Below are 13,080 nucleotides of genomic sequence, written 5' to 3' on the forward strand. Positions count from 1 at the left end.
GCTTTATAACAAGCATACCTGCCATTAAATTGAACACAATTTTAGCATACTTTTATCATAACATTTTTCCCATTTACTTCCTAAGCGTCGTTCTTCTCTGAGTTGTGGCTGATGATCAAACACCCCATCAAATACAATTTTTATATATTAGCATAATTTAGCATTAAATAACATATGAAGCTCTTAAAAGCACAGCAAATTCTAATTTACTAAAAAAATCCAGTGTCTTCAGAAACCTGAACCTTCTTATGGGGAAATGACAGACTTCTACACGAATATTAGAAAAAGTAGAGCACAAACTTCTCCTCCTGGTCTACACTGCCATAGCTATCCAGCTTTTATGCCACAAGAGTAACATCAAGTAAGGTTTGTGTGCTACACAGAGTATGAACGCATCAGGTCTCTACACTGTAGGCCAAAGAGGAAAGTATTGGCTCTAATCAGGAAGCAAACTTCTGAGCTCAGATTTCCTTTGGAAATTCATGGTGCCCTGGAGGTTATGATAACCTTCCTCTTCACCCCCATTTATTCTTCTTACACATTTGTTAAGACCTGTGAAGTGTTATTACATTCCTTTTTCTTGATTAGAATGCTTTAAATGTTAGACAAATTACTTTAGTATTGTAAATTCTAAACTTCAAATAATATTTCACAGATATTTAGACACAAGCCTTTTTCATATTGTAAATATGAATATGTCACAGAAACCAGGATTGTTTTTCTAGCCTTATGTTTATGACATTTCATCTTCTATGCACAAAACATCATTAAAATTGAAATCCCAGTGAAGACTTTTTTATAGAAGTTGTGTGCTTTTATACCTGCAATATTACAAAGGGAGACATAAACCAGTGTTCCTTTAACAAAAAAGACTGGGGCAGGGGACGAGGGGGTCAGGGCAGGGGAGAGAGCAAGAATACAATTATGTATGGTCTTACGTGGCTTGTCCTGGACGCATTTTGTTTTGCCTTTTTTCTTTTGAACTAAAAAAAGTTACTTAAACGGACCCTAAAAATTTAAGGCATCGTTCTCAGTCAATCCTAGGCATCTAGCAGGACCCTAGGCATCTAGCAGGGACAAGTTTTAACTTGTTCTCGCTGGTGTTGAGGTGTTCATACTCTGTAGATTTGAAACGGTCTGTCAGCCCTGCTATAGCTGAAGGTGGAAGACATCACCATCACAGATAAAACAATAATGACAGCATCAACTGGAGATCTGGGAGACCTGACGGGAGGTGGTGTTAGTACAATTCATCCTAGTTGTGTTTCAACTACTTTTGAAAGCTATTTTGAAGTTTGGTATATGTGTCCCTGTTACCTCAGACTGGAGTATTTTCCTTCTAGTTGTACATCACATACATTCCTTGACATGCATTTCTTCTAGAAAACACCTCACTCAAACTCAGGTCCTGTAACGCAGCTGAGGTTTGACTGATCAAACATGAAGCTCACTGATCACTGAAGAACGAGGAAAAGACAACAAGCTTCTGAAAGTACCTCTAGGATTTCCTAGATTCAGAAATTTGTACTCCAGCACTCCAACTTTCTCATATGAGAGGAGGGGTATTTATGCTATTTTTCTACCTGGCATGGAGACTAAAAAAAAAGACTTTAAAAGAAGTGCTAGAATTGCAGGCACATTTTAACTGTATGAACTAATTCAGAACTAAATACATGCTTGAAAATATTGTTATTCATCTTGAAGCCAATTTACTCCATTAGACTATAAACTATCTTAATATTTCTTACACCTTTTTTTCTTCAAGATATGACCACCAAACTCCTCTGAATTTCAATTCATTACATCTTGTATAAGTCAAGACAATTCTGACTTTTCAGAAATCACTTTAACTACCAGCCTTTTCTCCCTGCTCCTTCCGTACAGCCCTCAATAGCTGTCTGTCATTAGTAAATTCTTTTCTTACTCCAAGTTTTATGGGCAGCTCCCTGTTCTAAGCCTAGTCCACTATCCTCATGTTTTGACATGTCCTTCCCCCCCGTCCCCCCGTGTCGTGTCCCCCCCCCAGCTTTTATTTGTTCTTTTTCACTTTGTTATGTAGTTTCCGGATCTCAGCTAACTCCATAGGACTGCAACCATGAATGGCACAATGCCTTTCTTTTAGGGATATACCCCTTTCAATGGAACCTGGAATTCCTTATCAGTTCAAGTAAGCATCCTGTACAGCATGCATGGGGCAAGCTAGGCATTTTAGAAAGTATCCAAACTAAAAAGCATATAGCGGAAAGCCACCTAACTCAGCTGGTAGGGAAACAGAAAATGGGACTGGATCTTAAATCTTACAACTTGTCTAAGTATATTCAAGACTGCAAATAGTTCCTTTCGTCACTAAGAAGAAAAAAAAAAAAAAAATCAAACTTTGCTTGACAATGCATGGTATACACATTCAATTCGCACTCCTGCCATGAGAAATCACTGGTTGTGATTTTTGCTTACCAGAAATCCTAAGCATTTCTTTGGTGTGAAATATATAATGGTAGGAAACTAAACATTCAGTAAATCACAAATCAGATTTCTAGAGACACTATTATGAAGGCTAAAGGGCCCACTCTGAATTTTATCTGATTCACAGAAGTATTAAGAGTAATACAAGGCTGTCCTCAGAACCGTGCATAGGAAGAAACAACCATAAAACTGTTAGTCTAACACCATTCTTTATGCCCTCGAGAAAGAAACACAGAGTTAATCACAGCATACGGTCGTCTTCAATAAAAACAGCTGGTTATGAGTCTCAACTGCACGAAGCTTGTCTGCACCAGACCTGGGTTATACACATATAAAAACTGCAAGTGGTAAGGAACAGAAGCCAAAAAAGTATTTAAAAATGTATTTATAAATACTTAACAGAAAGTATGACTGACCATAATAATCGCACTCGCATGCTCAGTCTCTAAGTCTTCAAGACTAAGTGCTTTTCTGGATAATATTCTTCAACAAAATGCAAGTTATTTGGATCAATACAAGGTTAAATGAGTTAAATTTAATACATTATGATATACAGAAAGTCGGATTGAATGATGTAATGACTTTTCATCACTCTGTAATTTAATAAACTACTAGAAATTAACAACAAGTTGAGCCATACTTCCATGAGGGAATCTTACAAATCCAATTTTGGAGAAACTGTGGATAATCTATCAAAATATATCTATTACCATTATTCTCTTTTAATCACAAGAGAATTTTATTCCTCAGTTCAACTTTTAAAAAAAAAAACTTCAGTATTCCATGGCAACTATTTAATTAATAAAAACATGATCTTTCAAAGTGCGATCCTCCCATTCTAATTTAACTGAGTGCTTTTTTGTTTTATGTTATATATTCAGTGTAGACATGTCCCTTAAGTGCTTCTATTTTTCATTCAACAATGAAGCCAATTTCCTATTTCCTATGTATGTCTGAAGACAAAAGCAATCATCACAGTATAGCCAAAGAAAAAAGTTTACAAGGCTCCCCGAAATGATTATTGTACTCACATATGCAAGTACCTTCTGGTAGTTACTAGGAAGCAGGAAGTTGAGAGGAAATAACAACATCCTTTATTTAGTTGTAGAGGCATTCAGTCACAGTGTGAGTGAGCGGGAGCTGATGCATGGATAGCACAAAACGTTATAAACCTTGAAGATTTTTTGCCCACATATTCTTCCCAGCTTTTACTGGGGGTATCTACATGGCACGTTCATTTTTAACACCAAGGTTGCAGTGCAACTTTTTTTAATCACTGTGCATTGGACAAAAGCTAAAGGAATATAATTTCTACTTTCTTTCCAAACCAGCATTTGACATGTCATGCCAGATACAGGATGAGGTGAAAGCCTCAAAGAGCTGAGATTTCAGAATTTTAAAAGACCTTATATATAAAGAAGCCAAAAGATATGGAATGTAGAAAACACAGATGGTTAAAAAATTCCTGTGATCACAGGATATACGCTATCGCTACATTGTTTTTCTCGGATTCTAACCAAAGTCTAAGCTTTTCAAATCAATTCTTGTCATCATGCCAGCTTTGCATGACAAAATAGCTGCATATATTTAAATTATTTTCATGTATCTGTGGAATAACCTGCATAAAATATGTAGTTGCATGACATATGGATTAGAATGAAGATGTGGTATTGGAAGATTGTTTTTCTTGTTAAACGTGTGACAAATTCACGGCAAGGTCACCTATTACTATAAGAGATGTTATTAACAAGAATTTCAGAACTATGAGTGATTTGGAGGAGCTCTTTCCTCAACAGTGGAAATACATTTTCCTTTACCCTATCTTTTTCAAGATAGGGTAATGGTTCACTCATGCAAGTGAAGGGAAAGAAGAAAGGAAATGAAGATGAGGAGAATTACATGTGTTTTAAATTATTTTTGTTCAGATCTTATACAATTCACCTACTTCAGTGCAACTACAATGCTTTTTTCATACATAATATAAATGAGATCATCCTTGCCCAGTGATTATCTTGCATGACAGGTGGGCTGGAAATAACTGTTTACTTCCAACTCCTTTTTTGATCAGCAGATTGATAGCTTCCATTTCAGTCTGCATTGGAACTTTTAGCAGTTGCATCAGCTAATGATTGGAAAAACATGTGATCCATAACTCAGTGTTGGTCAACCCATGTAAACAAAGGAAACCTCTTGATAATAGAAGGTGCCTAGACTTTTTAGAGTTATCACAATGTACTAACAATGCTGTCTTTTGAAGGAAGACCTGAAATATTTCCAGACCAAACTCTACTCAGATTTTATCAGTTTCATAACATCATGCTCTTTAAAATGATATGCTGATGCTTAAAATATAGCAAGTGATGCTATGACTGCTCTATGACTGATTTATATACCTCATGCTTGAGTGAAAGATGACTAAAAGTGTATGAATACTGACAACAGAATAAATGTTTTAATGAAAATAGTTCAAATTATATTTAAGACAAAATAACAAAAAGCAAAAAAATTACCTTTTAACCGCTTTTGTTTCATGAAGAAAGGTAGACGGGGGGGGGGGGGGGGGGGGGGGAGGGAAGGGGAAAGGGGGGAGAATTTTCGAAGCCAAATATTTAAAAATATGAAACAGAGTAGAAAGGTTGTGAGCCAAATCTCAAAAGCACAGATTTAGCTGGAATCTGAAATCAAAGGGTACACAATGAGTCTTCAGTTATAAATTTAAAGCCCTTGGTAATATATATACTAAATAAAATGTACTGTCACTCATGAATACTATATACAGAAACATGGAGCACCGGAATAGAGATGGTACAGCCATGGGGGGAGGCGGGGGAATCTATTATTAAACTAATATTAAAAAGGTGATACATTAAAACGTATTCTTATTTTCAACTCACTCACTTGTGACCAATCTCATGTGCAATGGTAAAAGCTGAACCTAGGCCAATGTCTTCATTAATGCTGCAGCTCCTTTCAGGCTCACACATTCCAGCCACAGAGGCCAAGCCTGAATAAACAGAAGGAGACACAAAGGGTCATGCCAAGGTGTTTCAGTCTTAAAAGCCCTAGTTATAAATGCCTGGATTCTTTTTAATAACCTCTATGCACAGAAGGAGCAGTTGGCAAAAGGTTAACTTTCTAGTCATTTGCAAAATCACTGGGGGGAATTTCACTTTGCCGGCTAGACATTAATATTTTTTGAACTGCAGTCAGTGCTGGAAAATGTCTAGACTAGGGGTTAGATTTATAAATTTTACTTCTGGTAACTTGGGACCACCTAGTAACTTGAGCCAGGAGAGGGAATTCAAGAAAGCATTTCTATTTTAACATTCTTGAGCCTGAAGAAAGCAAAATGTATCCACATTATTTTTCTAAAGAAATCTGTTTAAGTTTAGTGGGTTCATAAAAACATACAAGCAACTTTTTTAGCTATGAAAAGCCCCATGTGGTATGTTAAAAAAATTTAAAAAACAAAACTGAATGCATCAATGAAGAGAGAGGAGACATGTTAATAACAAGCATTCATTTAACCATGGAAGTCTCTTCCATTTATCACCCATCATCTTCTGGAATTAAAACCTTATTGTATTACAAGTGTTTTTAAAAATTTTCTTTAGAGAAAGCCACTGGCATTTACAGAATATGGCTCTTCCGTATCCTACACATTCCTCAGCAACAGATTATCACACAACATACTGCAGTCATAATTTAGTGCCACTAGAGAAAGCTCTGAACATCGGATTTATTTAACGTGTTCCTCCCTAGAGTTTCTTATCTGAAAGAAGCAGTAATCCTTTCTTTAAGGAAATTACCTGCTCAGTTAACTACACTGTAACAAAAAAATGACTGGAAAAAGCATGACTTTGATTGGGGGGCGGGGGAAAGGGGCAGGGAGAAATCATACTCTTTATATGAGCTGGCACTTCAGATTATTCTGTTTGGACTAACAGTAAGCAAGTAGTAAGATGACAAGTGCTTCCCGGCTGTGTCCACATTAGCAAGTAATTTGGAGCCGTAGGAGTTGGTCAGCACAGTGAAGCACTGATACTGAGGCTCCTCACATATCTTTGCATGTGGGTTGGACACTCTACTTTGGACTAGTGTAATCCCATAGGCTGAACGTATTCACTACACATGTGCTTCAAAGCTTTCTAAAGGGAAAAAAATATTACAGGATATCATGAGAATACAGCCCATATAGAGATTTAGATCCTAACATCTCCCATAGGCACATATGGAGCATTTGGGGAGTATGTGGTCTGGCTTAGTTTTCTCCAAAACCAATCTAGTTTGCAGACACCAAAACTACTCTCATAAGACTGACATGGGCAAAAGATGACAGTGTGTCTGTAGACTTTTCATCGAAACAGTATTACTGCTATAAACAAATCATCAGTGTAGACAGACCCACTGAGGACAGGATAAAATATCAGAAGAAAAAAGACTATCCATGGAGAAAAATCTGTATATTTTTTGCAGTGTGCAACCTGTAGAAAATACGATAATTACAGTTCACCTATGCTATTATAATTGAGTAGGACATTCTGAAGACAACATGGCAATACTTATATATCAACTGTCATGTTCCCCTGCAAAGTCCACCACATTTGAGCAATAAAGTCATTATCTTCAGATCTTGTAAGTGAGCACTTGCTTCAGTGCCTTACAGGACCAGATTAATGTAATACTATACCATGCTTGCAGAAAGTGACAGAGATCAAGTCAAGAACTCAGTCTATGGCTCAGATTTTAAAAAGGTGTTATCCTTCACTGGAGCCACACATGTGCTGCAAAGACATCTGAAGTCTATCTTTTCTGAGAGCTTCCATGAAAGATTCCCTGTTTTAGGAAACTTGAATAGGATAGAGATGTCTATGCCACATGAAATCCTTTACTTTTGTTTCTTCCTAGAATACCAATGATTCAGGTTTCTTTTGACCTTTTGAGACCTCTCTGAGACTTTTGCTCACAAACTCCTTAAATATATGCTTAACTTTAGTTACTGGAGGTCAGTGGGGCTTAAGCATATTAAATGCATTGCAAAAGAGGGCCACAGGGCCTTGTCTCTTCTCCAATTCAATGCCTATAATGCAAATAAATTGTCATGGTTGTGTTGCCAAGGGTCCTATAACACTGAGTTGGAACTGATACCATATGTGATTTGTATTTAAAAAAAAAAAAAAAATCAAGCCTTTTGTTTAATAAAACATTTGCCAAAGTCTATCCTCTGTTATGCTGGATTCAAGTGAAGCAGAATTTGCCTTTATGCCAAAGTCTGATACAGTAAGAACTAGTACACTAATGATCTGTGTTAAAAATATCACGTAAAAACATCAAATAGTTCGTGCATGAATGTACGCTCTTTCAAACTTTCTTCTTTTAACACTTGCAAAGACAATTCTATGACATCAGTATAGACAGTCTCTTCAGTTTTGTCCCCTTCACAGACATGTCAAAGAAAATCACTTACATTTAGAAATTCATCAGCATTATTTGCCTTTTACTAAAACATGGTGTGGATATTGTTTATATTTACAGCAGGCAAAATGCTGGTACCTTTCCCCGCAAAAACTATATCACTGTGCCAGAAGTGTCATGATGACTTCAGCGGGACTTACAGAAAAATTAACAGGACTTAAGGCTATCAAATCATACAGTAATACAGGGAAAGACAAAGCAAATACAAATATAATTATGAGCTCTGATTGAGAAAAGTATTAATAATCTGAACTAGATGAATTAGAATTGTATCTTTAATTCTGAGAAACAGGCTTATGAAAGGATGCAAATTGAAAAAATATAAATAAATGTTACATTAGTCTTTGAATAATGTTTCTTTCATGTAATAACTTTCAGTAATAACTATACTATAGTAAATAACTTTTGGTGACAAATTTGGGTATGGAGAGAACATAGCTCTCCATCCTGCACCTAAGGTTGCTATGGGTGCTTCTCCATTGTCAAAGCATTGTTTTAAGCAGTTTCAATGTTACTGTAATTTATATCGCTGTGGTATTTTTCTCTGTCTGTGAAAGGAACAACCTGAAGCTGTACTCCCTGTGTACAACAGAGCAACAGTGTAAACCTCAAAGCCTCTTTGTTTTGTAAGGTTTTTTTTTTGTTTTTGTTTGGTTTGGTTTTTAACTTCCCTGAGGTCTTTTACTTGTATTTTTTAACTAGATCATGGAGACAGGTTAAATGGAAATAAACAGCACATTCTCTTCCATTAGAAGTAAGTTTGAGTCATCTGCTAGGTTTTATCAGAACTACAGCTGCCAGAGAAGAAATACACAGCAGCAGCTCACTTAAATTTCCAGCAATGTATCAAAGCCGAAACCCCCCTAGGTTACCTTTTATTGTTCATGTTTATAAAACTCTTGCAAAATTTTGAAAGCATAAACTTAAAAAGATCTAATCAGTCAATAAATCAATAGTTGAGTATAAAGCAAGCAAACAGCAAATACAAGCTGAAATTTCTCTTTATAATCTTACCCAGTGTTCCACAAGGCTTGTTTTTATAAGTGCAGATATCATATCTGTTAAGGAGAAAAAAGTAGATAAAATATGTCAAAGAATCAAATTTATATTTTGTATATTTATCACATATCTGTATCATAGTTCAAGTAGTCAGACCGCAATCAACTTAATTATGCGCAGCCAGCTGGTGTCGGCATTTTCTACACTCTGGTGTAAACCGCAAGCTGCAATACACTCACAGCCGCTGGCCTCAGGCCAGTGGGACACCTGCCAGCAAGAAAAAAATGGTTAAAGTGGATCTTTGTAATCACCAGCTCCATAAAGCAGTCTACCATGCTGTTACGAAGTTACAGCAGCATGTCTATAGACTGCCACCGATTCAAAACACTTAACTTTTACTTTTTGAACATAATTGGAATCCTCTTAGTCTCACACTTATCAACTAAACAATTGTAACTCCTGCTATTTAAACTTTGATTCTAATTAAAAGCTTTAAATCTCAATTATTACACCAACAATTATATATATTAAAAAATCTTATGAACTGCCATTATAGTTCCTTTCTCATTATCTTCCAATGATTATGTGTCTTAAGAGTATACTATAAGAAACGAAAATGAAAAATATTTTTGTGAAAAGCTAAATAATGTCTTTAAAGGAGAATTTTCATATTTTCATCTTTTTAGAGACAATCCTTCAAATACAGAAGCTCACTGAGCTTCTGTGTAGTTAACATGTATCTGGAGCTGAAAATGGAATTAAAATGTTTTCTGCGGCATAGCTAATAATAATAGCAGTGGTCATGCAGCAGTCAATTACATCTTAATATTTTGACTATGCAATCCTACCATATGAGTAGTGATATGAGAACACTCCTACAATGCCTTTGATTTTCAGTAATTTATACTGATTTCCTTGCAGTATGTTTCAGAATAATTTCTATTCTTTTGAATGGTGAGTGAAAACAAAGATGAAAAGATACCATCTTTATCCTTTAACTTTTAACCAAAATAGTTACTAATTTCAGGCCATCAGACATTTCTGTTAGAAATAACCTAAGGACTGTTATCATGTAGGAGTCTGATCACAAGATATATACCTTTCAGTGATAAAAGAGTTAAGGTCTGCCTGTAAGCCAAATCCATGGACAAAATAGCAAATCTTAAGATTTGGAACAAATCCAGTAAACTCTCTATGCATGTAGACTGCTGTGACCACATGGAATTCTTGTGATTTTTAAAGGTATTGAGTGTGGAGCAGTTTGTGGTATTAACCTCTAATTTTGAACTCAAAATGTTCATATGCACTGATTTCATCAAGGTGGTTCAAACTCTGCCATCCTATATGCACATAAAGCTCTTACTGATTTCCCATTTGCTGTTTGGAGAGGGGGAGATAATCAAATCAGCATTCTTACATAAAATGTTGGAATATAATCAGGTTTTGTATGTCACAAAGCTTTAAGATGACACAGATACAGGGAGAGAGAGAGATTTTTACTGAGTATTGCCTGCCTTTTACATATTAAGGAAGCAAACTTCTTATTTCTGCATTCAGGATGAAGCCTGAACCTAATCCTATTGAAGTTCATGCAAAATCATTCCTCCAAGAAAGCAGACAGGGCTCAGGCTTATTTAGTGAGAAAACCCAAACTTGCTTGAATTCTTTAAAATCTAGTTTAGAACTGAACACAAGGAAGCCTGTGCAATACACAGGAAGTATTGGTCTTCTAATGTTTTTTAATATCCAATGCTAATAGGAAAAAAAAAAAAACAATTAAAGGCATACATCCTTAGATAAAATGGATGTTTAAGAAGAAAGCCAGTTCCACTAAACTCAAGTAAAATGTCGTCACTGATTTCAACAGAGCTGAAAATTTGCCCTTAGGGCCTGAATCTGCTTACTCTCGTACAGGTATGAATCTGAAGTTACTCCTCACCTTCAGTTCAGTTTGACAAGGAACTGTGATAGGAGAGAATTATATGAATTAAGTCCCTTGTTCTTGTTATGTTTTTGAAAAACAAAGACCACGGTATCCTTCTGTTTATGCTGGGTAGCGAGTATTCTTCCATTATGCATAGGCTAGCATTTGTAAGAAAACATGACGATAATGGAACTTAAATTAGATAATAAAACTAAGGAAAACATCATTTTATTTTCCAATACATTAATTATTTTTGCAAGAACATACCCAGGTAGTAATGTATTCTAATTATGGCTTCATCAAATATTCAAATTTTACAGGCAATAATTAATTTCCTGTAAGGAGCACTCATACACTATCTTGTGCCTCAGTTTAACAGAAAAGAACGCTAAGTTTTCAATGTCCAATGACTTACTTTACCTACATCATCTTCAAGCTCCTTTTTTTTTTTCCTTCTTTTTCCTTTCATATGGATGGTTTCTGCTTGTGATTTGTTTGGAAGGTTTTATCATTTTTATGTACGAAACTGCTCGGTTCCATCATTTGCTTCTCTACTTGATTTAACCAAATCAGCCTAACTTGTCTTTTTTGTTTTTGACACCACTTCCTCTAACTTTATTTTGAATTCCCAAGGAATCCACAGATGTTGGGTTCCAAAATGCAGAAGACTACAGAGTCAATACTTGCCAGATAGTAGGTTCAAGCCAAGAAACCCCTGAAATGACAAATCATCCTGATTACCCAGGAGATTAGATAGGTCTAAATGCTATTTAAAAAAACAAAACCAAACAAACAAACAAAAAAATCCCCCCCCCCCCCCCCCCCAAAAAAAAAAAAAACCACCACAAAGATGAAGATGGGTCATAGCTGTCACCAGGACCTCAGTAAATACTTCAGGAGCCAAAGACAGCCAAAAGGCAAATTCCCAAGCCAACAATTATCTAAACCAACCGTTAAAAATGATAACAACATCACAAGAGTTATGCAAAAATACAGTTTGCAAGATGTGAATATATTTTCTTTTTGATTCACTGACAGAATGTGTAAGAGGGCCACCACACAAAATTTGAATGTAAGAATATGCAGGCTGCAAAAAACCTCAGGATGAGATGGCAGCCTGATCATTTTGAGACAGCCAAGGAAATCCTTTGCCCAAGCTGGAAGAGAAGATCATATGCCTCCTAATAAAGTGGGTGCATATGCCCCTGAAATGGGACCAGGCTGGAGAAGTGGAATGTGGAAAGAGGTATGAGGCAAGATTGTTGATTCTGTGTCCATTCCCACCCTGAATGGATCAGAAGTCATTTGATGAGGCACATGGGGAAGAGGTCTGGGACTTCTGGGCACACCTGCAGGGCTGCTGATGAGCTGCATCAGACAGGTGGGAAATACAGGGTGGATGTACAGCTGTCACTGACAACTCTGACTGACACATCAAGCCAGAAGGAAACTGAAGAGATATACTATTATCAGTTCAACAGGACAGTCAAGAACTGGAGCGGCAATAGCCTCCTGTCATGCCATGAATCAAACAGGAAGTGTTAGTGTGCCCTCCAAAGGCACTTAAAAAGGAAAAATTCCTACTCTCTTTGGCAGGATGTGATCATGCCCCATGCTAAAATACACATCTATACCTTAAAAAGTGAAAGGGACCACACTCCTGGACATGGAAATTCTATTATCTGTATTATCAAACAGTTTTCAAAATCCATCAAATTGTTAAAAAAAAAGTTCCTTGCACATATTTGGCCCGTGACGACAACTAATCTCAAAGAATTCCCAGGAAAAGTTCAGAAGGTGGCCACACACAATTATGAACAGGCAGAACATACAAAACTACTCTGCTCTGGAGAAGTCAGCTCATTAGTGTGGACACAAGAAGTTCTGTGCCAGTGGTCCTCAGTGCAAGAAAAAAGTCACTGACACGTTTAACTTATTAGTGTAGATGTAAGCTATGGACTATCTCTTGATGAAGCCCCAGTTATCTGCAACTCTGACTTGCAGAAAAATCTATTTCCTTTGCAAATCTGATGAGTAGTCTGATCCTGATCATTTGAGTAGGACACAGTATGAAACACAAGCTACTTACTTAGAAGCACATAAACCCATTCTAAAATTACCTGAAAGCTACCAATATGCCCGAGTAATATTTAAGATAGATACTGACAGAAATAAGCAAGGCTTTTGAAGGAATATTTCTTAATGAAAAAGCATTTAGG

At 36.3% G+C, this 13,080-nt stretch overlaps 1 protein-coding gene across 11 annotated transcripts in view; it reads right to left on the reverse strand.

Moving 5' to 3' along the window:
• Positions 1-13,080, reverse strand: part of ADAMTS6 (ADAM metallopeptidase with thrombospondin type 1 motif 6) — a 157,683-nt gene that overhangs the window by 90,992 nt on the left and 53,611 nt on the right. For all 11 annotated transcript variants that reach the window (XM_075526679.1, XM_075526678.1, XM_075526673.1 and 8 more), the window contains 2 exons: positions 8,953-8,996; positions 5,362-5,467 (listed from right to left, as the gene is read on the reverse strand). In XM_075526679.1, the coding sequence (XP_075382794.1) occupies positions 5,362-5,467; positions 8,953-8,996 (150 nt within the window). The remainder of the gene's footprint in view (positions 1-5,361; positions 5,468-8,952; positions 8,997-13,080) is intronic.

Source organism: Mycteria americana, chromosome Z, assembly GCF_035582795.1.
Source record: "Mycteria americana isolate JAX WOST 10 ecotype Jacksonville Zoo and Gardens chromosome Z, USCA_MyAme_1.0, whole genome shotgun sequence".
Taxonomy (NCBI): Eukaryota; Metazoa; Chordata; class Aves; order Ciconiiformes; family Ciconiidae; genus Mycteria; species Mycteria americana.